The sequence below is a fragment of the Fundulus heteroclitus genome, chromosome 15 (genome assembly GCF_011125445.2).
Source record: "Fundulus heteroclitus isolate FHET01 chromosome 15, MU-UCD_Fhet_4.1, whole genome shotgun sequence".
In the NCBI taxonomy this organism is placed as follows: domain Eukaryota; kingdom Metazoa; phylum Chordata; class Actinopteri; order Cyprinodontiformes; family Fundulidae; genus Fundulus; species Fundulus heteroclitus.
This window is the reverse complement of record NC_046375.1, coordinates 22,165,134-22,192,792: the sequence shown is the minus strand read 5'-3', so window position 1 is coordinate 22,192,792 and position 27,659 is coordinate 22,165,134. Positions and strand designations below refer to the sequence as shown.

Below are 27,659 nucleotides of genomic sequence, written 5' to 3'. Positions count from 1 at the left end.
GAAAACAGCCATAAATTAGGTTTACATTGCATCAAAAGGCTTTGAGGGATGCACAAGGGTGAGCCACATTAACCTGATACAGTACCTCACATTAACACCTACATATCCTATACATTCAGAAAGACGTGTTCTGTGCTATTCATGCGGACTTATTTCTTCATATGAGGTGAGCTATAATTGCTGCTTTTTCATTCTGTCTGCAACTACTTAAATGAAAACTAAGAGCTGTCAAATGGAACATTTTATTTGTCCTTTGAGTGTTAAGTTCAAATGATTGACTCTTAAGTATATATAAAAAAAAGCCGGACTACAATTTGTAATGCAGTTATGTTAATGGCCCCTAAACCAAGTCGACAAAAGCCATCATAAAATAAAAGCACATACTCTGTCCGATGCTTTTGTGTAGTATTCGTACAGTTTTACAATTTGTGCTTTGTTTGGACATTGTTGAACAGGGTTTGCATACTGTATGGCATCTCTACGATCTTTGTAAGGTCTTGCTGTTTGCATTGTGTTTGTATGGTCTTGGTACGATGTTCGGATGATTCTCGTACGAAATCAGGCAGTGTCTGTGTGATCTTTGTACGATCTTTGTGTTGTGTTTTGTATAGTGTTTGGTAAAGTCTTGTTCAGGGTTACAGGTACAATATTTGACCAATCCTTGTAAGGTGTTAGGGACTAAACGATATTTGTACAAACTTTGTATTGGTACAGGCTTTGTATGGCGTTTGTATGAGAAATGTTCAATGCTTTCATCGTGCTAAGAAAATGTTTGTTTGGCTTTCCTACCTTGTTACAGGGCACTCTATAGATACTTTGGGTAGGGTCTGTCCGGTTTTTGCGATATTCGTCCAGTGGCGGACAGTTTCTGTGGCGTTATCTTGTATGGTGTTGGTATTTGTATGAATCAACCATGTTGTTCTGTATTTAAACATTATTGTTGCAATTTTTACGTACCCTTTTAAAGTGTTTTGAAATACAAGCAAAGCATAAAAGGATGATCTATGTAGTTGCCTTATCCTCGGTGGGCTCCCCTAATTGTCCTAACCTCTTGCCTTTTGACCCTACAGTTACCACAATGGCACCGGGCAGTTCAGCGACACCTGAATGTTTGCTGACTTGATCTTGGATCTTGCTTGTAACAGCTTGTGCTCCCCATTTTGGCATGTAAGCCAAAGAAATGAATCCCTTCCCCATAACTGTCTATTTCTAATAAACCCATTTCCCTGTAGGACACCTACAAAGCGCCTGAAACATTCAGATGTCAAGTGAAGCTGCAGTTCCTCTTGCCAAAGTGGCTTGTTTGTACATTGCAAAGGCTCACAAACGGCACTATAAAGAGATGCAAACCTTTTGGAACAATAAAGAAAAACAGAACGGAAATGGAAAAGAAAAAGAAACTTTAAAATAATATGATAGTAATTGAGGCATTGCAAAAAGAGTTTTGAATTAGAGCAAACATTGTAAAAAAAAGAAAAACAAAACATTCACAAAGTAAAGCCACAGATAGAGCTATTCAGATAAAGGATTAGTAGGAGGTAAGAAGGAAAACAGGTAAAGAAAACCAAAGTCAGCTCGTAAAAAATCATAAAAGCCTACAAAAAAAAGGAAGAAAGCATACCATCAGCTTTTTTCAACTTACATCAACAAATTGCCCGCATGATTTTGGCAGGAAGAAAACAAAATTTACAAACAAAAGTTGTGTAAGAAGGCCTTAGCACAGGTTAGATTCTCAGCTTCTGATTACGTAGTATATTATTCTCTGTTTAGACAGGATGGTATAGGGAGGCAACAACACATACATCCACACACATGACATGAAAGTAATCTTCGCCATTCTGCTCAGGAGATCTTTTTTTTTTTCTACTTTTAAAAGTTGTTTCGTTTTATAAAAAAACAAAAAAACAAAACAAAAAAAACCTGTACAGTTATGATTCCTACTTTTATCATTAAGTCTCCATAAATATTTACAGCCTGATCAGATGACTCTGTAGCTTTTTTTTTTCTTCTTCTTTTGCTCAACATTAACTTGTTCATCAGTCATGAACAAAATGAACTGTACATATCCTTAAGAGTCTCTACGTAAAGGGTTTGGGAGGAAGGAGCGTGAGACGGGGGTGGGACCTATGAACATACTAGGAAGGAAATGACATAGATGGGGGTGAACGTGTACATCAGTTGCCATGTCCATGTAAAGGCGGCACGAAGCGGTCGGGCGGCATTAGAGCTTTTGGCTGTAAGGAAGGGATGGGGATATACAAACAATGAGCATATACATGCCCATCTACAAAAGAGAACAGCACTCTCAACACTGACAGTTTTACAAACCCTAAGCTGCAACTTCTTTGCCATGCACAAAAAAATTCGACATTCATCGATTCGATCCAAATTTCCAATTGAAAATAGCTATCCAAGAACATGAGTGTTGAAGATAAGCACAGAAACAGTTTGGAAGAAGTTTCGATAATAGTGGCGGGGCGGTCTGCTTTGGAGGTGGCTTCTCTTTTTTCTCTATGAAAGCGTGAATTTGAAACTCAGATATAGGCGCAAGAATTTGAAATCCAATGTTAAAAACCTTCTAAATGTGTAGTAAATTCACAGGGAAAAGAGGAAGCGTTATTCGAGCAAAAGGGATAATTCAGGATTTTTGAAGTGAGGTCCTGTTTTAAGGGTATAATTAATGTCTTAGCTGCAGTAGGTAACTGCTTTGGTATTTTTGGTTCTGGGGGAACCCGCGCCGACGCTAAAGGCATGTCCGAGGAGGACCAAGACCAACGTGAACAACTCCAGTCTCCAAATAAAAATAAACAATGAACTCACAGGGCTCTTTCGTTTAATAAACGGTTGTCTTGTTTGTTTGGAAAGGGTTAAGTTACATTAAACCATATATTATAAACTATATTTTAACCCTCAGGTCTATAAAAAAAGAGTAGATATAAATGTGCGTATAAAGTATCCAAAATGATGGATAATTGGGCATACAGGTAACCACTAGATGGCGGTGAAGGATTTTGAATGTTATAATGGTTTGTGTAGGATTTGCATCAACTGACATTAGTGGACTACAAAAACCACCTCAGCTCTATTAAGACCGGAAGCAGTTTGTGGTGAATTAAAAATGGTCTACTTAGAGCATTAGCCCCGTTTTATAAAAATGAGTCTGAGGGACGAAATCTAGAGCTTTGTCGCGCAATCTCAGTAGAATCTTTTGAATCTGGCTTTTAAAAGGCCTTCAGGAAAACATTTCTGAGCATTACATCCAAAGAGGTTATTTGGTTCCCATATCTTGAAGACCTAGGGGACACTACCTGCCTGATTTGACCTGGTCCTGCAAAGATATTTTAACGTATTTAGGAACCAAGTTCTTTTCAGCTAAAGATGAAAACATTGTGTTTGTGTGGATGGGACGATGATTTAAAGTAGGGATGCACAGCATCATGTTGGCAGATGTTAGTGATTATTTAACATATCACTATTGGTCCCACTGGTAAAACTGGGCCGCTATTAATAACTAATGTTTTTTTCCATCTTGTTCCCGTTTGTGTATGTGTTTGGGGAGGGTCGTGTTTGGACATGTGAAACTCATAGGGACGGGGTGTTTAACTAAAGCAGAGGAGCCATTATGGGCAATGTGGTCATTCTTTCACAATGTTGAAAGGGTAGGGAAATATATCTAATATCGCTAAATATTTGCTTTTGGCCATAACAGCAATATTAGCATTGGATATCAATTTCTATTTTAGAGGTTCATAAAGTAAAAAAAACTAACAAGAAAAAAAACAATGATGTCTTTTTGAGACTGAAGTAATTATAAGACAATAGAAGTTCACTTTGGTCTGGGCCCCTCTTGGAGGAGCCGCTTGTTTCAGCTTCCAGGAACAACTCATCTGGCTTTATCCTAAATGGAGGCGACAATAAATGTATCCTCCACAGCAAATGCATACTAAATACTTGACCTTTTAACAGAACCCCACTTGAAAATTCCTGAACTAGCCCTTTTAGGAAGAAAAAAAAATCATCATAACATTGTCAATTCTCAGCAAATTAGCAGAAAGTTAAAAAAAATGGACATTATCAGAAAAAAAAGGAACATAGCTGTGCATATATGTGTGTGTTAACATATATGCACAAAAAAAGACCAGAAGCAAGCAAGAGACAAAGAAAGAAAGACATTAAATCTCTCACACTATCAAAGATGAACAACCAGAAAGCACACACTGAGGCAGACGAAGAGAGGGGGGACAGCTTATAGGCAAAATGTCACCACCTTCACATAACTAATAATAACCATATTATTAGTTACTTTATTACATTTCTCTTGTTAGTATTTTTAAACACAGGACAGGGCGTGCAGTCTGGATGTACGTCAGAGAAAGAGAGGAAAAAACAGGTGGGTTCTTTTATTTGTTCCTTTGGATTTTAGTTCCACTGGAAGAAGTTGGGTTAATGCATGCCTTAAAGTAAGTTGCATTTAGGGAGAGTAAGATACAATAACAATACAGCAAGCTAGGGGGGGGAATAGGTCAAGAAGGGAGGGGGTCTACGATGAGTGAAGGGCACTGCCAGCAAGGGCTGTGGGATATTTTCTCTAGCCAAACCATTCATTAGTGGTTAACAGGGAGAGAAGGTGCACGGTGGGTGATGTATAACCAACATTAAATGGCATTTAAGCCCACCACATCCGCTAATTAATCAAGAGGCGGAGTACAGTGGTAATTAATGAGCTCCCTTTTTTTTTTTTTGGTGAAATGTTTAGATGCTTTGTGTTGCGTGCATAACCAACAGCCTTTGTTTGACAGATTAACATCTGGAGTTCCACAAGAGGGCGCAGGGCGGCGAGTATTTATTTATGCCTCTGGTGAATTCAACGAGACGTGCGCATTTGTCTTCGCGTATCAGCTCTGGGTTCCTCCTCCGCAGGCTCCGGGAACGGGAGCGCCGCTCGTCTCGCAAAACCCCGGGAACGCGAGCTCGTGACGTTTCCCGCCGCAAACGCGCGATCTGTCATCCGGCGTGCAATGCCCCGGCAATACCATAAAGTGCCCTGATGAATAAACAACAGCAACAGCAACAGCGCGGCTGATTCCATCCCCGGCCTTGTTTATCCAGCTCTGCCCTCCTTGTTTGCATCCTTTCACTATGCTCCTTGGCAAACGGCTCTCGGCAACTGTTAGCTTTACTCTGTATCAACAAAACACTTGGGTGAGGGGGGTGGGGTGGGGGGGTTTGCTGCAGTTAGGGATCTCCAGTAAAGTCAGTGCAGAGGACCTTGATGTTTGGTAAACACTTTAATCCTGTGTAAGCTCCCGCACAAGCGCCACTCGTCTTGCTCGATATCTGAGGCAGACAAACACTGCGTCTTGCTAATAGGTTTGCTCAACCAGATTGAGTTTGTTTTTCCAAACTTTGCTTGATGGATGAGGATTTTTACTCTGAGTCCTTTAGAGCTAATAATTATCCCCCCCCCCAAACTCCCCCCGGTAGACCCGCTGCCACGGACTTAGTTTTTCCTCCCATTTAGCTAAAACGAAGGCCCAGCCCTTTGAAGAGGGGATGGGTCTTTGTGCAGCCTGACTGGTCTTTGCATCAGAGATAAAATCCCATTTGTAGAATTAAAAACATCAAACAGGCTTTATTTTAGGAACTCATCCTTTTCTCATCCCAGCATGTGTGAAGAAGTCTTTCTGCTTCTGTGGAGGGTCAAAACTGCCACAATTCAATCAACAAAATAATCTAAAATGAACACTTATACATGTGATAATTTAGATAAAGTTGGGCAAACATAAATAAAGAAATAATATGAGGTGTCAATATATATCAAATGTTTCATTCAAATAAAAAATTATTTATTGTTTGTTGATTTTTGATGTATTACATGCAATAGATGATGTCTTTATTTATCTATCAATATTATAAGTCATTTATGAATGTTAAAAATAAGTAGCAATTTCTTAAATATTTATCAGATTAATTAAATAAAATTGTTATAATACATTAGATTAAAACTAAACAAAATCATATCTTTAAAAAAATCATTGAACATTAAACAACTATTTGTTTTTATGTATTTGATTTCAACAAATAAAGTTCCACACTAGAATAAAAGATGTTATAGTATCACTTGGAACCACATCATGTCTGTCTGTCAGACTTACCAAAGTTCTTTGAGCAGGAATAACACTGCTATATTTTAATAAATCATTTTGATATTTAACTTTAATCAATCACCAAACCTTTAATTTTTATTCATAACAAGTAACTCACAAATTCTGTAATTGTAAATAGTTTTTTTTGTTAATTGTTTTGTATGTGTTACAATTCTATTTAAATATTCACAAAGGAATAGTAAAGAAATTATTTATTTGTTAGGTTGCATCAGTTTTGGCCTTTGATACAAATTAATGCAATTTTTTAATTCTCACATTAAATAATTTCATTAAACATTTAAATAATGCCAGCTAATTCCCAATGTAACTAAAATGATAACATATTTGGTAAATTGCACAACAGTTCAGTTGCGACCCTACGTGGGCATTAATGGCCCAAACTACTGTCTTGCGAGGACCTTGACAGTGGATGGAATCTTTTCAATAGGTTAATCATGGGCATTTTGGCCCCTTACATCTGTGGGGAGATATTGGAAACAGGGTAACGTTCTTCCTCGAGTAAAGGAGGAGTCCAGAGTGCCCATGTCTAACAGAGATGCACTGTTGAAGCCGTAGTTAAAGACTGGCTTGACTACCGGTTAAAATGTACAATTAGCAGACGTAATGTAACTTGGATACCCTGAATGGCAAAGGCGACTTTTTTTGGGGGGGGGAAAGCATGAAAAATGCACACGGTAATAGAAAAGTCATACGGCAAGATTTTTTAAAAACTGGTTGGCTGTCAAAGGAAACAAGACAATAAGTTTGAGCTTTATAACAGCCCGGTGAGAGATCCCAATATACAGACTTCAAAATCACATATTTAGAGGTAGCTAAACTTATCAATGCCTTGAAAAGTTCTAAGGTCAAGGATGCCTTTGGTTTAAGCTCTGCTTTTATGAAAGAAAATAAGGATTTTTTTTTTATAAAATCTCTGACACATTTATTAATTGTATCATTTAAGGATGCTGTTGTCCCTGTAGCTTGCAAATTGACAGGGGCAACCCCAGTCTTTAAATATGGGAATACATGTGAGATGGTATCCAACAACAGACCAGCCAGTGTGTTACCAATGTTATCAAAAATAGCTGAAAATGGGTTGTCCAGCTTCTTATGGTGGATCTTAACGGTGGTGATAGTCTGCATCCTTTTTATTTCACTCCAGTGATTCAACAGAATCAGCTCTGTGTGTATTGATTGGAAAAAGTTGAAGGTATGTTAGATAGACAGAGCAGTTTTGGCGCAAAATTTTTAAAGTCAAAGAAAGCCTTTGGACTCTATAAATCATCAAGTTCTTTAGTGTAGGTTGACTGACAAACGTTTCTACACATTTTCTGAATTGGTATGAACAGTAGATAGAGTTAATTCACCTTGCCTAAAGATTTCAACAGGTGTACCTCAAGGGTCAGTCATTGGGAAAATTTTATTTTCTCTATTTATTTTAATTGTTGTCAGACGTTCATATCCTGCTGTACACTGATGACGCTGTGATTTTTTTAGCCTGACCAACCAGACTAACTTTTGCCTCTCCTTGATACGATTGAAGTTAGTCTGGAACTACTCCCGTAGAGGGCTTTTTCTGGGGCGCAAAGTAATACAATCAGAGAAACTGCAGACATAACGTAAAGAAGCAGACTTTTTAAAAATAGTTAAACCAATTCCAATTGGGAATTGTGGGTGCGTGTTTCTACAGTTGGGGGTGTCTCCATACACAGTCACACAGTTGTGTTAACATGTCTGATGTGAGCCCAGATACACACCAGTGTAAATGTGTAACTTTATGTTTTTATGGGAAGCTTGGTTACAATTTGGAACTGGACAACTAGCCTGAAATGTTGTGTATACTCTATTTCTTATATAAAAATATTTAATCTTGATGTGTTCCTTCCTTCTTTGTCTTTTTTTTTTTTTACTTTTTTTAGGTCATTCAGCCTGTACCCTCCAGCACAGAGACAAACAATGAAACTCAGCCTTGGGTGTAATTGGGTGCATTTACATTTGTGTATTTCAAAATGTCCGTAATGCATAATGTCCCTTTTTAGCAATCAAAATTGATTAAATTAAATTTAACATAATTATTTATTTAATATTTTCATGTGTGGGACTGCCTAGCCTTAAAAAAAAAAACACTATTAAATGTTAAAAGCCTAACACAATCATTGTTGTGCAGTTGTGTTGCTGTGCAGGTTTAATGATCTAATGTTACGGTCTGGAAAGAAAGATGAGAAACGAAACAATGAAATAATTACATAACTTTTAGATATAAAAGTCTTAATTGATTCAAATAATCTAACTTTAATATTGAGTCATAAATCTTCACTTAAATTATTAGTTTCTTGACTTGCGGCACTCCTGACCCTTAATATCTGCTGAATGGGTGCACAGCTTTCTCTCAAAAAAGGAATTTAACTGAATCAGATCTGATCGACCACATCAGCAACTCCAGGGCTACAGATGCAGGAAACTCAGAGCAACACTTTTTCTCCACTTCCCTCCAACTCCTTCCGCTGCTTTCTTTCCCCAACCTGATCCGCCTGTCCATCTGGTGTTTGCTGAGGCTTCCAGGTGGAGATGAATCCCGACGTGGTGCGAGGGATTTTCACAATGCAACACGGTAAAAGCGAGCGCCGGCACGGTCTGCAGCCGAACCGAGTCAATAGGATTTTGATGCAGCAAGATGCGGGTGAGGTAGTGGTTTGGGGGGCCCTGAAATCCCATTATGACGCATGCATTGTGCTTAGAAAACCTGCTTTAGCAGATTCATTCACCTCCACCTACTGTAGGTGCCGAACTGATTACCGGGGGAACCAGCAGGTAGCGCTCAGAGTTATGGCAGGGATTGTACTAGTGCGCTGTGCATTGGCTGAGCTTCCAAAAAAATGTGCACCTTAAAAGCCCTCTTACCCCGTTTAAATATCTTATCCCGTCTCCGCACGCCTTCAGCTGATGGAAACCTAAATTGCCACTGCACTGCAAAAATAGACCTAAAAATAAGAAATTTTGTCTTGAAATTAAAGTAGTTTTCCTTGATTTGAGCAGGTAAATAGGACTATTTGCCAATGGAATAAGATTTTGCACTTAAAATAGGAACAATTCATCTTCATTGTCTTATTTCAAGTGCAGTTTATCTAATTATCTTATTTTAGGGGTAAAAATACTCATTCCATTGGCAAATAGTCTTATTTACCTGCTCAAATCAAGGGCAAATACATTCATTTCAAGAAACTTTTACTTATTTTTAGTTCTCTTTTTGCAGTGTGATGGTCATTCATTCCAATCTTAGAAGCTGAACGTTTTGTCTGCGAACAGCTCTGAAGAGCGGAGACGGCGTTGCAGGGACGGAAGAGCCACCGACGACTCTGTTCTGGAGCGTTGGAAAAGGTCCTTATCTGTCATCATGCGGCTGGCTGCCCGCTGGCGCGCTGAATTGGCATCTCCAGCAGGCGTGGCGACTCGCCCCTGTCAGCTGGTCGATTTGCTGCACAGCCATTAGGCTGCGCCTCTGCACTCGGCGGACATGTGTCAGCTGGATAACCTTTAAACTGATCTCGGCTCAGCGCTGAAGTGACAGCCGACCCACTGGGCCATAACCAAGGCCGGAGTCGACGCCACGAGGAAACCCAGCGATGCATCCCTATCATACCTCATCCTCTACCTCGCACTCTCACTCTTCATGGGCAGTAATGGAGAGAACCCTGCCTTCAGTCTAACAGCAGCGTGAGTAATAGACCCCAAATGTTACCCATCCAAAGCCAATGAGATGAGGAGACATTTATGCTTATATCATTTTTATTTATGTGTTCCATCTGTTTGATCCGTGTTCCACTTGATCAAAGGCTGGGGGGTAATGGTGCCTGCAGGACCATTTATGGCCCTGTTTGTTAAAAACACTGTCTCTTTAATGATGGGCTCGACTTACACGCGGATAAGCGAGTTGCCCCGGAGGAAAATTACATCGATGTGCTTAAAAAGGACTGAAACAGGCTACTTGCATGTTTACGCCGACAAGCGAGCCAGGAGAAGTAAAACTGAGCATATGAAGTCAGGGTAGGCCTAATGCCAAATCCTTGCCGACGTCCCGATTATAAATCAGCGCTGCATTCTGGGGGAATTGATAGACTTGCTAAAACACCACTAATGCTCATGATAATTGCATATTTCTACTTTTTCCATCTATAAAAATGATCTTTCCATTCCAGTAAATGGCTTTGATGGAACTCTACCCTGTTGCCTCATTTAATATGCATGGAGCCGGGCAAATGCAAATCAGCTCTACTTCCACCAATTTGCCTGTAGCTGCTCACACCGGACTCGCGCGGACACCCGTGCCTCTTTGGGCCACATTATTGCACAACTAATGAAGTGTCGCTGACGTTAGATAAACTTTGTTCCCCATTACCGCCTCTAACAAGTTCCCAGCCTGAAAGATGGCGCGTTGGTGTGCCCCGGCTGTCTGAAGATGCGCTTCAGAGGCGGAAATGTGGAACAGCTGGGCTCCCTCATAATTTGCTCCACTTGACAAAGTCCAATTCCAGCAAAATCAAATATTGGTTTCAATATATGTTTTCTAAGGTAAAAATCTAAGCTAGGTTGTGATCAGCCATTAAAAAAATGCATTACAGCCATACATTTGTACTCAGGTCTTATCTATATACGGACATTGTTCTTGAAGTCTTGTCAGAGAGAGGAGACCATCATCTGGCAATCCTTTCATACAAAGCTATAAATACATTTGTTGGGGCATTCGCTCGTAGGAAGATTCCATCCGTCCATTTTTTATATCACGTCTATCCCTTGTGGGGTCGTGAGGGGTGCTGGTGCCTATCTCCAGCTGACAATGGGCGAGAGACCCTGGACAGGTCGCCAATCTATCGCAGTCGCAGGAATATTATCTTTCTTAAACAATTTATAGTTTTAAATAATGTCTCTGTAACATAATGAACTTCAAATAGTTTAGAAATGACCTTCTAACTAGTCCCTCATTGGTGAATATTCTGAGGAGTTTGGGTACCGGCTTAAATGTTTTCCAGTTTCTAAGTGTTGTCTTTCTGCATCATGGACTCATGATCAGATAATTTAAAAAAGGCCTTCCTAGATTGATGGGCACCAGTATTATTTCCCCAAATTTGCCAGACCAGCAAACAAAGAGAGCTTCTTCTATAGAGTCACCAGTTTTTACAGCATCCGGGTGCCATTTTTGCTCCAAATCTAAAGGCAGCCGACATTGTGGACATATCGGACTTTATTCCTCCCATGACTGAATCCTTTTTAACCATCTGTGATCTTGCATTTAGTCTGTCACTCTATTGATAGCATCCGAATAAACAAGTTAGGATGCAAAAATCGAACCAAAGGTTGGCGCTTGTTCACTTTTTGCTTCTGCATGCCGCAGAAACGCTTCTCGGTTTTCTTGAGCAGCGTCTACCGTGGCTGTTGGTGGCCTGACACTTTGACAAGCTGAAACAGAATTGAAACTAATAAAAACCATGATGGCCCTGATCCTTTTAGGAATTCCTAACGTTGGCAGAGCTGTCTCCCTGATTCAACTCCCGGGGAACTGTTGATGCAAAAGCAATAAAGACTTGATTAATGTTATCAGCCATACCTCTTCTTTCCCAGCTATGACAGGATAAAATACACGCTGTGACCCCCCCCATACAACTATACTTTAGGGCAGGTAAAAAAAAAAAAAAAACAAACTAAAACAAACTGCAAGCTACAATAACAGCAAAATGAATATCTTTACAGGGAGTATAACGACCTGTAGCTACCGATTAAATGTTTTGAGTCCTATTTGTGGATTTGGGAGAAGTCGTTTGCATTAATTGCGATCATGCAATTACACATTAATCACAAAATTGCGGGGATTACATGGTAATGACAAGCTGCCGCGCGGTTAATCAGTGCAAAAAAAATGAAACCAGAACTGACTTGCTAGATTTAGCTTTCCTCCCAAGTCACTTTTCCCCGGTAATTTCACTGCAGATAGTTTGGCTCCTCCAACCTGGAGCCTACAGCTCAGTAAATATGCGCGGTGTATTTTAACTCAGAGGACTTTCTGCGCGCTCCCCGTTTGCTCTCTCTCCTGTGGAACTCCCGTGGTGGGGGGGTGGGGGGGGATGGGATTTGGCATTAAAGTAGAGGGGGGAAAGGGGTAAGGCTTAACATTTTTTTATTTATTATTCTTTTAATCAAACAGACAGACGACACGAGCACAAGACGAGCACAAAGAGCAGACGAGACAGGCAGTTTCGGCAGACGGAGCGCTGCCGGTACAAAACACGAGACACCTCTGAGCAAGGAGGATGCTGGGGGATACGTTGGCGGGGCCTGGCCCCACCGCTGTAGCCCCCAGCATGCACACGGACACGTAGTAGAAGCCAGGTGGGGGTTAGCCTGAGATTTATGAGTGGAAAGAAAGCAGCACGTAATATGGATGCCGATCATGTCCATGCAGCAGCAGAAGGGGGCCGGGGTGGGAGGGAGGGGGGGAGGAGGGGGCCAGGTATTACAGTAGTTAGTCCAGGACAACGCATGCCACAAATGCCTTCTACTTGGAGCAACAGATAGAATAGAAAAACAGATATACTTTGTGGCAATAAAAGTCTTTTTATGCCATCTGCATTCAAACAGACATGTATATGCAGAGAGGCCAAAAGATAGGAGGGGGGCTGACTCAGAATGGAGGGAGGGAGGGGTCAACACCTGGAAAAGGAGACAGAAGTTGGCGGGAATGCTGAAGGGAGGGAGGGAGGGAGGGGGGGACGGACGATCAGTCTTTCACACACAACTTTCTCAAGACAGAATGGGGTTGTCGGCACGAAGACCCAAACCAAAACAAAATGATGGCAAGAAAAGATTTTGTTGCCGTTCATTTCCCTACGTTGGACTGAAAATGAGGTCAGGGATGTTTCTGTCAGAGCCACACGGCAGATAAGTCGATGGACACAAACTTGATGAGGGGGGGGGGGGGGGGGGAGTTTGATCTTTGTTTTTTATTTTTATTTTTTTTTCCAACCACCAAAAGTTCATGCGGCACGAGATGAGGCAAAAAACGGGAGGAGCGGCTCTATCCTTGCTTGGAGGATGGACGACGGATGGTGATGGTGATGACGGTGGTGATGACGATGGAGATGATGTCAAAGAAATCAGAACAACAACATGAAGAAGGAAATAATGAAATAAAACAAAATGCAAACCACATCACTCTACCCACCTTGGACCCAAAGATTAACCCCCCAAAATAATATCAAATCTTAAGCAACCCAGCTCATGTTCACATGTGCATCACAGAAAACAAACAAAAAAACAAACCAAAAAATGCAACAGAAAAGAAACGGACAGCATGTCATGCAACTGGCCACACGACTGGAAAGCGGAGCGGGGAATATGAGGGAATGAATTTCTGTGTCAACATGGTGGATGGTACGGTTGGTATGGGTGTGTCTATGCTGCCACTGTATGAGGGGAGGGTACCATGTTCTACAGAGATAAAACGCTTGCACTTTGGCTTTTTGAGAACACTTGGGTTTGGGTCTGATATTTAATAAACCATAACAAATAATAAAGCTGTGGGACACAGTGCCTTGTAAATGTGTTCACACAGCGGGTAGAGTTTTTCAGGTTTTCAGGCGACTTTTCACTGTCTGTAGTGCGTAATTGTAAAGTCGAAGGATGATGGCTCATTTAAAAAGAAATTCAACGTAGAAAAATCTGCAAAATGAGCCGTTCATTTGTATTCAGCCCCCATTTGCCAATACTAGTTAGATCAATACTAGTTAGATCCACTTTTCCAATCAACTCTGACCAGTTTCCCTGTCCTGTGGGAAAGCATACCCATAGCATGATGGCGCCCCCACCGTGCCTCACACAGGGGGTGATATGTTCAATACTCTTCTCTTCTTCCCCCTGTTTGCTGTCATGGACATGACTGTCCTTCAATAATAGCTTTATTCTTGCTGATCTTCAGTAAAAGTTTGTGGAGGGGACGACAACTACTGTCTTGTCAACAGATGCTTCCACCAGAGGTGTGGATTTCTGCAGGTCCTCCAGAGTTACCATGGACCTTCCTGGTCTACGCAGTTATACCCCTAAATTTGTGTTTTCTTTCTGAGGCTGTTTCTTCACTAACATTTCCTAAAATAAAAGAGAATAAATTAAACTAAGGGGGATTATTTACTCCACATCTGAAGGCAGTTCATTCAGGGGTTTTAGAGTGAAGTGGGCTTAATAATCAGCCCATGCCGCACTTTTCAGATTTCTAAAAGTTTAAATCCAGGCGTCACTTTCTTTCAACTTTGCAATTATGCGCTACATTGTGTTTGTTCATCATAAAATCCCAATAAAATACAGTAAAATGTGATAAAGTAAAGAGAATCTGAAGCCGTGTGTATATTTTTTTGTCTGGCACTGTGTGCGACGTAAAAATGCCCGTTTAGATCATCTCCAGTTGAGTACAGAAAAGCTTGCTAGATGAAGCTTGTAGATACAGAAAATGACTTTCTGTAAAAAAATAAATAAATAAAATAACCTAAATACTTAAAGGTTAATGAGTTTCTTCCACCAAGCTCCAGCAGGAAAGCTAATTTCACTTCTATATAAATAAATGTGTGATTGCATCCTCCCACAAGAAAAAAAAAAAAAAAAAACAGGGGCGGTGCATTGTTTAAATTCAGCCGTATTATTAGCAGGGAGAAGTGGACATATGCTCGCCGTTCGGTGGGGCCGTGTTTGGGCAGATTAGCGCGGCATCAATTAGTCTGCGGTGATGGTATTTTGAAGGACAGTGAAGCAATCAAATAGCCTGAGCTGTTAATGATTTCCTGAGGGCCTGAGGGGAGCAGCTTGTCAAACGCTGAGCCAGTTTTAATACGGCTCACAGTCTCCTGGTTTTTTACCACGTTATTAGGACGTGTGCCAGCTGCTCTCAGGGCTGAACGTATGACTGACAGCTGCTTTGCTCAAAGACAAAAAAAAAAAGTCCTCCAAACCCAAGTTGCCTCAAAATTACCGCTATGTCTGAATCTGGGGTTTTTATTTCCAGCTCTGTTTTTATTTTCAATCTCCACTGAGTGTCTTATCACTTTGATGCAATCACAAAGTGATACCTGTGAGTGCGTGTGTGCGCCGTGTTGTGTGGTGTAAAAGGGGAAGTGGGTGGGGGTGGGGGGGAGGGGAAGGAGAGACGGTGCGCACAGAAATTCGAGGATATCTGTTCTCTATTAGAATGTCTCAGGTAAGGCAAGCCTCCGACGAGGAAACAGAGGTACAAACAAGAGAAAGAAGAAGGGCAAGGAAGAGGCTCTGTTGCAGTTAGTCTGCTACATATCACAGTATCTAAAGGCTGAAAGCATCTTTGTTCTCGAAAGAATCTCAAAATGTATCCTCTGTCGGGGGAGAGAAAGGCACACAACGCACAGCAAGAGGGGGGGGGGGGGTTCAACCATGTATGGGGACAGATACATTTTGAAGCATCAATGCAGGCGACATGCTGCTTGATGCTAATTTCGCACTTTGTTCAGTAAAGTTTTGCTCTCAATCGATGCTGAGAGGACAAAATTAGCATCAACGCTTGGTCATGTCTGCAGCCAGTGGCCCCATAGCTCAGTGTAACTTGTTTCTGGAGTCCTCACAAACAGCCTGGTGTGCTTTGGCATGTTTACGGTTAAGGTTACCACTGTGATCCCCCTGCAGATAGAAGATTGCCTCCCACTGCTTTTACGCATCCCCAAAGAGCTCTGGAAACTCCTCGTGTATGCGGAGAACTTCTCACACAAATGTGTTTTTTTTTTCCCTTCACTGGGGCTGCTTTTCTTTTCAAAGTTACACTTGAAGCTCCCATGGGGGGGGGGCATGATGCTGAGAGGAGAAGCTCCTCGGTGGCAAATCAAAGAAAGAGAAGGAGAAATAGATCAGATCTCAGAGCAAGCAAAACTCAACACACTCATCCCACCTGCGTGTCCGGAGTCGCACTCCTCCAGGTCCTCGTCGTCGCTCGAGCACTCCGCCGAGGAAACGATGTCATCCGTCGTCTGCGGAGAGACGCGGCCGATCGTTAATTCATTCGTTCAACCAACAGGGTTTGTCCCGCCGAGGTGGCGATTTTATTCATAAAGTACTTTAAACACCCACAGGACCAAAGTGCTATACGCAGTCACAAGATACGAAGTGATCAATCGTAAAGCAATAAGCAAAATGGTATATAAAAGAAATAAAAGGAAAGAAACTAAAACAATGAAACAAAGTCTAACAGATCAGACTGTGTCAAAAGCCAAGGAAAAGAGGTGGGTCTTAAGAAGGGATTTAAACTCAGAAAGCGAAGAGGCCTGTCTGATGCCCTGAGGGAAGGTCATTCCACAGCTTGGGAGCCGCTACAGCAAAAGCACGGTCAACGCTTTGCTTGCGCTTCGTCTTCAGCAGCCTCTCTAACAGCTGGTCAGCTGATCTAAGGGGACGGGAGGGCGTGCAGGGATGCAGCAGCTCAGTCAGGTAGGGCGGGGCAAGGCCATTAAGGGCTTTAAAAGCAAATAAAACGATTCTAAAACGAATCCCTAAATGTGCCGGCAGCCCATGTAAGCGAGGCCAAAACAGGGGAAATGTGCTCCCATTTTCTTGTAACCCGCTAAGAGACGCGCAGCAGCATTCTGTTAACTTGACTCAAGCCAGACGCATGTCGCTCCGCCTAGCTCCACTCACATCCATCTGGGACCTCTCCATAGGAATTGCCTTTACTGAAGGCTGGGCCTTATCAAAACTTCTTGCATATGATTGGATAAGCCACTTGTCTGTCATCTTTATCGATGTGCTATTTCAACCACTCACACCGAAGCTAACCCGTGACGCTGATGAGACCGACGCAGGAAAAAAAAAAATGTGGCACGCGTTTTATTGACAGTGAGCTGACAGGAAGAGGGGGGAAGACAGGCAGCAAAACGCCGCGGGTCAGAGTCGATCCCGGGCCGACCGTGTTGAGTACTAAAGGCCTCCTAGCATGGTTCGTGCTAACCGCTAACCGCTCCGGGGCGCGTCCACGTCTGCAGCGGACGCGCAAAACCGGAAAACAAAACTTGCCAAATCCGGTCGGGAGAAGGGCGAAAACATGGTTTCCACCAACAAAAGCCTTCAGAGCCGTTCTCTGATGTTCTTTTAATGAAACAATATTAGGTAGATTGGACAACACGGAAGTAATAGCAGCATCAATGTTAACGTTGCTTCCTCGACGAGCCGCCATTGCTATCAAAACAGTCTCATGTCACGGTCGCTTCTCCACTACGTCACATCTGTGAAATTCCAGCCCTGCGTCCTGATTGGCCAGACCATAAAATTGGTTGGAGAAATCATTTTCTATGGGCGATGTCCCAGATGTATGTGAGTGAAGCTAGGCGGAGCAACATACGTCTCGTATGAGTCAGGTTAGCATTCTGTATCCTCTGAAGCTGAGAAACGCACAAATCCCCTTATAACAGTGAGCCCCTTTAGATTTTTACACACCATGTGGAGAGTGTCAATGGCTGTCTGCTGGGGACCTGTGGGCAACCCTTCTCATGACCGTTTGGCAATATAATGTATATAATAACATGTATGTATTCAAAGTTTTTCTTTGATCCTATATAATATTCACATTTTCTGATAGGGGGTCAGGAATTTGATCTTGCTGAACCCTCTTATGAACTTGCAAAAAAGTCTAATGTAAAACCATCTACCTAAATATCCCGAGTTCTACCTACAAGATCATTTTCAACTTAAATGTTTGTTTAAAAAAAAACAAAAAAAAACAGCCTCAACACATATGAAAGATGTTCAAGAGGCTTTTGAAACACACATTGAAGGACGTGGTTAGACCCGGAGCAGCCATTCCTTCCATCCAAGGATATCTCTGTGTGCGCAGACCTCCCCGCCCGTCCTTCGGCTGCCATATATCACTCGGAGTCAATCATATTTCACAGTGTTTATCATTCTTCACTTTATGTGCTTTCCACCTCCACAGATAATTGTTTTGCTTCACCCTCCTCAGTCTGCCTCCGCTTATTTATCGCCCCTCTCCTCCTCCATCGTCCACAATCAATGGACCCAGTGAGCCCGCACAGATCAACAGCTTCCCAAGCTGCTGATTTGTGCTCCAGGCTGCTGGAAGGAGGGAGGGATGGGGTGTGGAGGGGGGGGAGGGGGGGGGGGTGCAAACTCGCTAGCTACACCTGGACCGGCGATGGATTATCTGGACCCTCCAGTTCCCACATTTCTGATTTATCCCCACTCCGCACCCTCCTCTTTTTTTCCGGGTCGACCCGTGGAGGACAGAGGGAGGGAGGAGAGGTTGTATTTCAGCGGCGGAGCGCTGGGCAGCCGGCATTTATTAGAATGAATCAGCGGGGCGATAAAATAAGCCCTGTCACCAAGCTGGGTTATGAAATCAGAGTGCTGATTGAGTTTTCCAGTGCTGGCCAGGGGTGTGGGGCTCTAAATATCATTGAGTTTGACAGACTAATGAAACGCGCCCCCGTGCTTGTTCTGCCGTATTCAACAGGCCCGGCAGAAAGCCCGTCCGTGCCGTGCCGTCCCGGCGCTGGAGCTCCACAAGTCGTGCGGGGGGGGGAAGGCAGATTTTTTCAAAGCATATTCCTAATGTGCGCCATGATTACACATGATGGGCCGTGCTATTTGTCTGGTGGCAGTAGGTCGGTAAATGTGCTAATGCGTGCCGGTGTTTATGGCGCGCCGCCGCATTTTTTTGGTACAGTACCGCGGCTTGAGGGAGGCTGCAGACGAAGCAGGAGGGGAGGCTCGGAAGTAAATTGCTGTAAAATATGGTCCCCTCGGTAAACACAACATTATTTATTGAAGCCACATTAGGGGCGTAAAAGTCTTGCTTATTGCCGAAAGAGGGTTATTGCTTGTTATTATGATAGCAGCAGATGTGGGAGGCAGGCGCGCGCAGAGGGAGATAAAACGCCCGAGCCACTTCAAAGTCTGTTCCAGCAAATTCCAGCCCGAGACCATCTCGACAGAAGAAAGAAAGGGGAGAAAAAAAAAAGAAAAGAAAAAAAGGAGAATAACATCGACGCTCTGTTGTCCATTCACGCTGCGTAGCTCTGCAGCTGGAGCTGATGGCGTCTGAGCTCAGGAGACATTTTCACACGATTGGCTGCGGTGAATTCCACCAGCTCCAACGTCTTCATCTCCACGAATGCTAGAGCTGCACCTGAAAAACCACAGGCAGGGTCTGCAGCACCGGGGGATCAGGGCTGTCTGTCTCCGGCTGGGATCAAAGTGGACCGTTGGGAACTGGAGGCACGCGCGGTGCCAAGCAAAAGTATTCAGCCCCGTTGACCTTTCCCCCACATTTCGTCACAACAGCGAACCGACACAGAGAGGTGCACGATTGGAAAGTGGGAGGAAGAGAATGCGCGGAAAAAGGGGGCCGCGCATTTGCATTGAGCCCATCGTGATAACATCCATCCGTCTTTATTATCCGGCATTATTCTGGATTCCCAACTTAAATTTAATAAACACATTAATAAACTCTGTAAGACCGTCCGGATAAATCTAAACTGTTTTAGAATGATAAGGCAGCATATACCTGTTAAAGCAGCTTTGCTGTTCTTGCATGCCATGATGCTTTCTCATTTATCTTATTGTGTTACTGTATGGGGCCAATTCTCCCAGACAACAGTTAAACCTATTTTATCACTATACAAACAAGCATTGAAAATCATGGATCACTGATCTGTTTGATTGTACAGAAATATAAGCTTTTAGATTTTGATAGTTTTATTAAGTTTTCTTTTCTTAAGATGATTTTTAAATGCACAAGCAATATAGCTCCAGCCGTACTCTGTCCTTTTGTGACAAAAATAAATACACGGAGAGTTAGCACTAGGAGAGCAGCGGGTGGCAACTGTATAGCAGAGGGGCGCAAAACCACTTTTGGACAGTCAAGTTTCTCAGTGATAGGGATCCGTCTTTGGAATGATTTACCAACGGAAATAAAAATAGAAACTGACCTGAAAACGTTTAATTGAAAGGTGAAACATTAGCTGAAAGAAAATCAAATATGTGAACATTGAGTCATTATGATAATGTTGGATGTGAGGTGTTGTTTTGTGTAATGTTGTTAGGATTGTGTAAAATGTTAATGGTGGTCTTTTATAATGTATTTTATATATGATTGTGCAATGTGAGCTACGTTTTAGGAAAATGTATTTTATAAAGGCCTGACTGGGGACTGGGGTTGCAAATTAGCCTATAGGCTAGAAACCTTTCATGCAACATATGTATACATTTTGTTATAGCTCTGCCTATTACAATTATGAATGTAATAATGTGCGCTGCATTGTCCCTGACAAATAAACTAATAAAAAATAAATAAAATAAAAATAAGTAGTCTCAGTTGAGGGAATCTGTCAACAGCACTGCTATTACACCTACCGTCCACAAATCTGGCCTTTAAATTTAGAGAGACAGAAAGAAAGTTACTGTTGTTGTTTGCAATTTGCCACAAGCCATGCAGATAACCAGAGAGGAGGCAAAAAATCTAACTTTACGGCCTGCATATCTGGCAGAAAGCCGACACAGCACGTCATCTTGAATGCACAATTCTCACAGTGAAGCACGGTGGCGGCAGCGTCATGCTGCAAGAATGTGGCTGGTCAGAGTGGATGGGAAAGCAACGGAGCTGTAAATACAGGCCGATCCTCAAAGAAAGAGAAAAAACAATTAGAGGTTGAGAAAGACTGGAGATCGGGGCGCAGGGTTACATGAACATACAGCCAGAGCTACAGCAGTTTAAATGAAAGCACATTCACGAGTTAGATGGGCTAGTCAAAGCCCAGCAGAAATTTCAGTCTGTGTGTGTAAAGCTGGTAGAGACATCCCCAGCATGACATGCAGCTATGATGACTTAATATTGGCTTTAAAGACTTTCATTTGGAAAAATATATAGAAAACCAGGGTTCACTTGCTTGTGTTGATATATCCCAGTAAAAATCCCAGTAAAATCCTCTGAGATCTGCAGTAGTACCGTGACAAAATCTGGAAAAGTTCAAGAGGTACAAACACTTTTGCGAGGTGCTGTAACGTTATGGATTGCATGACTAGAGAGCGGCTTAGTCACATTAAGCCAGGAAAAAGATAGAGCTAGGACTGTATTTAAGAAGATGTCTGGTAGGGAGATCAGTGTAACTGTTTAGCTTTCAGGCAGGCCCTGTCACACATTTTATAATCTCTGCCCTCGTGACTTGTTGCTAGACAGAAGCCAAAGCCGCTGCTCGCAGGGCTTCTGCAGCATGAAAAGCAGCGCGGCACGGCAGAGGTTGTGTATAAATGGCAGCGGGAGAGCCATTCTGAAGCCATCTGCTAAACCAGAGTGAGAGACCCTCTCATCTTGATGACTCCCGTTCCCACTCAGAGAAATTGAAGAGAGCTTTTGAAGTGTGATGTTTGACATTTAGAGATCCACTATAGGCACGCTTGATTAATTTTTTACCAACACGAGGTGCATTTCATATGTCGCAGCGGCTCAGACTGAAGCGCTCCGTATAAAAGGCTCACGGTGCCGATTCGCCGCCTGCGAACGGATGCAGATCCATTGAAGCGACACACACACACACACACACACACACACAGCTCACGGTTCCCACCGAAGCTGACGCGAGACGCTGATAATCACGGATGGCACGCGGCCTGATGCTGGAAACGCACATAGAGCCCAGCTAGTGGAAAAAAGGCGCGGGCCTAGCATGTGCAGCGGTGTAGCGTAATGATGCGGTTGGCCAGCGGGACCACAAAAACTGATTTCACAGCCGGGGAAATCCAATTCGCCGTCTAAATCTCCATAGTAAAGTGTGGTGTATATTTTGGCAGCAACGTCTTTTTTTTTTTTTTTTATGTAACTTTCCTCTTATTCAAATTTCACAATCATCATTATCAAGAGTCTAAATACCAGGATTTCCTTCTGCGTGCAAGTTTTCTACACTTCACTTGCCTGAATGAAGAGAATTATACATGATGATTGTAGCACAGAAGAAAAAAAACAAAAAAATACATGGTATGCGCATCATGCCTGATTATCTTGTTTACCCAGTTTTCAGTTGACTCAAATTCCAGAAACAAACAGCACAGGCAAATCAATATGCAGACTTCATTAAAACAGCATTTACCTCGGACCACTTCAGCACAACAGCCGACAGGATCCCACCGGCGATCGATAGAGATAGACAGCCTCCTTAAAAAACCCACAGCTTTCACCTCGCAACTGATGGGTCTGACACAGTCAAAAACGGGAGAATCCGCGACGGTGCAGGAGTGCTTTTGACTCCGCTGAAGCGCTTTAGTCATGGGTTCCTCACTCACTGCTGTGGACCAGCTGTAAATGGTCCACCTCTGCAAGTTAACCGGTTGAAATCTACGCCGCTACTCAGGCCTGAATTGAATTTCCCTTCCTGACCTACATGCAAAGCGCTTAGTGCAGCAGAGGCCTAACACGGCCACATCACCGGCGTGAAACACGGTGGTGGCAGCAGAGCAGCTGCAGGGGGTCGGGAAGCTGGTCAGAGCTGATGGGAAGACGGGTGCAGCTGATTACAGGGCAATGCTGAAAGAAAAAAACGCTAAAGGTTGCAAAAACGCCTATAGAATGGGGCAGAGTTCTGTCCAACTTTGCTGTTGACCCTGACCTGTGACTACAAGCTGCCAGTCAGCTGTGAATGATGTTCGGATTAATCCCCCCCCTTCCTGCCAGCTAGGTACAAATGCAGATGAATACACCAATTAATCTAAAATCAGCATGTCAGTTGTTTCCAAAAGAGCAAGACAGTAAAAAAAAGAATAAAAGAAAAAAAATCAGCGATCTGTGCATTACGCACTTTTATTTTGAAAGTTCTAGATGTAGGGCGCTTTTTAAAATAAATGCTTTTAAAGTGAACTGCTGGCTCATTTCGAGCTGCATCTTTAACATATCAACAGCCAACGTATTTTAAATGAATTGTTCTCAACTCACTCACCTTTGTGTTTGAGTCTATTTTTGTGCATTTAATACATTTTAAATATCAGAAATAAAATTAGCATTGGAATTTTGTGACTTTATTTTCATAGGATTAGATGAAATGAAATAATTTGATAAAATCTTTACATTTGTTTACATTATTTGTTTTAATGACATAAAACGGAACCGCTGTTTGCTTAAAGTTACCCTGTCCATGATGAATTCAGTACAACCGCATCTCTTATTCGAGTCACTGATGCGCTCATTGATCTTCATCTGTAATTAGATAGTTTAAGAAGCAATTTATACCTGAAATTAGGAGTGGGCAATAATTCAATATCAATAGATATCGCAATATAACTTTATTCAATAGCAGTGATTTGACATTTCTGATATTTTAATATGACAGTCTATCATTACATTATTTGTCACTGACAGACGTTCTGGGTTTGATTTAATTTTATGCAGTTTATTTATTAAAGTAAATATTTCTAAAGTGTTATATTGTTATGTTGTTTGTAGAGGGATCTGTTGTGAGCATCCTAGGCACAAAGCTTCTTTCTGAAGCTTTTATTTTGTTTATATCGATATCGTTATTATATCGTATCGACCAAAATCAGGAAACATATCATGATTTCAAGTTTTAGCCCTATCGTCCAGCCCTACCTGAAATGTCACTGCAGCAGAGCAAACCTTGCATGAAAGTGTTTTTAGTGTGCAGATTTGGCCGTTCCACAGTCTAATTCACCATGTTTTGGTGTAGCCCCTTTTCCATTTTTTCTTTCTCTGATGTGCCCATATTTTCTCTATTTCATTCCTTTCGAGCACTGCCAAAACACACTCTAAGCGCACACTGCGCCTGGAAACATCTCGGTATCGACGATGATGGAGGACTGCCGCTGTTGCTGCCTTGTTGCTAATGTGCGACTCTTGCCACGGGGCCGTCAGTCATCGTCGCTCTAGAATCACATCAAGAGGGAATAGTTTCCCAAAATGGACGGGCAGAACACTTAAAGCAAGCAGAGACGCTGCGCCTTCATTTCTGCGCATTAGAAGAGCAAAATCTCCCTGCATTAGCGTCAGCTTGAGTGGCGTTGCCACGCTCCGCTCCGTCAAGCAGGTAAACGGGGCAAGTGCCTGATGCGTTTCTCCCAAAAAGCAGAGAAAATCCCAGAGAAGTCACACTTTTCACAGGTTTGAAGAGTTCCCGTAGATCACACACTGCTTGGTTTTGAAAAAAAAGATTGAAAAGGAGGAGGGGCGGGGTGCGAAACTGAGACCTGAGAATCAAATTGTTTTCCTCGCTTTGTGTAAAACTGGGTCTGCGGGAACAAAAAGAGCACCCACACCATCTCTTCACACATGTGACTAAGAATAAACATGAAGCGGTTTGGGGGGGAAATCCGTCATGTGACCGTGTTCCCACTGCGGCACCGGCTCCTGAATGATCCCGTTGCACTTCAGCCAAACATCAGGCTGTCGGTTTCTGCTTGCAGGCAGAAGACGGCGTGGAGCTCATAGCTGGTGCTGAACAGACCCGCTGAAGTGGGATTTCACCACACAGAGGTAACGCGGTCTGAGCCAGCGACCCAGCTACTCCTTAAGTATTGTGGCGCGAGAAGCCGAGTCGTCGGGTCGCTCCAATTAGACGAGAAATGTTTCAAGCCGGAGCCATCCTCATCAAGCCTCATCTGCGGCTGAACACTCTGCTGAGCGTGACGGCGACGTGATCGGTCACATCAAAGCAAGCGTCCATGCAGCGGCCAAGAGGGAGGGAGGGAGAGAGAGATGTAATGTACTCGACCGCTGTCTATAGTTTCCCCCTCTGGGTCGGTGGGAGCGGTGGAAAGGCTGGAACTCAGCTGCGGCCCCCGGGTCACAAACACGACATGAAACGTGAGTGCGAAGGGAGCCGCGGCACGCATTGGGGCGGGGGGGGGGATGCTGGGAATACGGGCCCCGCACATGCTCCGACGAGCCACACCGAGTCACGGAGACGGCTTGCTTTAACGCGGGGCGGTCTTATCATAACAAATGACCTTCATGTGTTTTTTTTTTTTTTTATATGCCCACGGGCCCCGGAGGGAGCGCTGAGAAACAGAGCCTTCGGAGGACGACCGTAATAGATTCACATTACAGCCTCGCGATCAAACCCGGTTTGGGTTATTTACAACGCTCAAGGCCCGGAGCAGAGTCTGTTTTTTTCACTGATGGGAACAAACTCCAACAAATCCAATCCCTGGAACACGTCAGTCTGGCCCTCGGTAGCCCAAGACGTCTAACGTGGTGATGACAAAGGGGAGGGGGTGTGATGGATATGCAAACTGTCCGACGTTGGCATTTAACTGCGTACGTTTGATTTGAGTAGATTTTAACCAATATTTCTGACGAGAAACTATGTACGTTTAACAGCTAAATTGGATTAGAGCTATTCACTCTAATCCATTTATTTTCCAAAATAAAAAGATTCAGAAGTATGAAAAAATAAACAGCTAATGAACCAAATTAGTACACAAGGTAAGATAAAAGTGAAAGTGCCCAAAAGTCATGTGATCAGCTCGGAGTGGTTAGCTCAAAGACACAGACGTGGATTTGCTAAATGCACGCTGTCCCTTAGTGATGGGAGGGTCTGAGCTAATGTTACGCTCTTCTCAGGGATGTCTCAAGAAAATCTAAATTCTAATTGAGACGTTCTCAATGCCAAGACTTTTACTTCATACAGTGGTACAACCCGTAGAAATATAGTTTATAGAAGCTGCACACAATGAATGAGGCAAATGGTACACTGAACCAACATCTTCACTGAAATTATATTCAAGAGTATTTGTTTTTCTTGTCATTATTATTGATATTTGCATTGACAAACATATTTTGGATCAAAATTCAAATAACTCGAGGGCCAAGTTTTTTATACCTTTGCTTTTTTTTAGTTTTCTTTTGTAATGCAGTTTTCCGCCGTTTCTTGAGGGAAACGAACATTGTTCTGGCTAAGCGAAACATTAATAGTGACAGAAATCTGAGGTCTCCTATCCTTCAGCGCTCGCTCTCTCTCTCTCTCGTTCCGATCCCCCGCTCTTCAACACCAAAATAGGACAGTCGTCTCCGCGGCGAAAGCTTAGCCCTTCTATTGACGGCTTTGCCATGCGCGCGTTATCATGTCCGATCTGAGCTTTGACAAGCCGACAAGGGAGAGGCTTGTATTACAAGGGGAATCAATGGCACTAGGCCATATCCCTATCAATGGGCTGCCACAACTCTTTTTGCTCTTGTTCTCGCTCTGTGACAGATAAGATGCTTTATCTGGAAGGGGAGATAAAAAAAAAAGAAGAAATAGAACAACAGCACAGAGGCATGGTAAAAATAACCCACAGCAGTGATTCTAATCAGATGTGTTATCACGAGGTGTAATTTTTTTATTAGTATCAACCCTGCCTGAAAACAGCAAGCGATCGAAAAACCCGGGTGAGAAGACTGGGAGCCCCGCTGACCCTCGATTTAGAGAGTAAATTAAAATAAAATGAACTCCTGGTTGTGCCAAAGCCACATGCTAAATGATTCCCAAGATCGAGTTTTGATATTTGGAACAGGCACCCACGGCGGGCCCCTTCTCAGCAGCCCCCTGTAGTCAGCACATTTCTTTTTCCCCTATTCAGGCTTAGGGAGAAACCGGGAGCTGGGTGGTGGTGGGCGGGGAGGGGACAGCTGGAAAGGTGGAGGAGAAAAATATATAAAAAAAAGGGGAAAAGAAAATGAAAATGCATTTAATTTGTTCAGCCATCAGCGCGGCAGGTTGGTTTCAGCGGAGTGGGTTATGTGCCGAGCAGTTCTCTCTTTCTCAAGGACCTGGCTTTGTACACAGAGCAGTGAGGGCTGTTGCTTCGCAGCAAAGTCTAATTGCCCTCAGGCCACAGGCAGCCACTTCCAAGCAGGGTCATTCATCTTCCAGCAGAAAAAGGAAATGGTCTTTGGCCCTGATCCTTAATCACCCCCATGCCACTGTGTACAAGGTCATCAGGGAAGCCCTGTGACACACACACACACACACACACACACACACACACACACACTGTACAGCAAGTACATCCACAAACACACGTGGGGCGAACACACGTGGGTGCCCAGGCGGTCGTGTGGCGTGAAACGAGTGCGAGCGGCCCGGACATGAGAAGGAACGTCTTCCCTCTGCATGGGGCGCGTCCTCAGGTGAAATTGGAGCAGCGATTGCAGGTCCTCGTTCTGGATTGTGTTACCATTTGTAGTTCTGTCTTCAAAGAGGAAGAGCGAAATCGGTGTGGACGGGGGCGTTAAGCTATGCTAAGAGCTGTGACCGGAGCAGAAGATGAGAGCAACATGGGAGCGGGAGGAAGAGGACCGGATTCTGTGCCCGAGAAAATGGAAACGGGCTCCCTGCTTTTCTCTCAACTAAAAGAAGAAGTAGTAGTAGAGGTAAATAATGAAATAGGCTTGTCTTTGCTGTGTGACGTACCTTGCAAAGGTATTCCTGCTTAGACTGCAAGCAGCAAGCACAACCTGGT

At 43.1% G+C, this 27,659-nt stretch overlaps 1 protein-coding gene across 1 annotated transcript in view; it reads right to left on the bottom strand.

The window, feature by feature from the left end:
- Nucleotides 1-1,732: 1,732 nt before the first annotated feature.
- LOC105930625 (neurexin-3b) overlaps nt 1,733-27,659 on the bottom strand; it is a gene marked incomplete in the record, with an annotated part of 460,536 nt that continues 434,609 nt past the window's right edge. Inside the window, 2 exon segments of the mRNA XM_036147669.1 lie at nt 1,733-2,234; nt 16,099-16,177. Of these exon segments, the coding sequence (XP_036003562.1) occupies nt 2,125-2,234; nt 16,099-16,177 (189 nt within the window).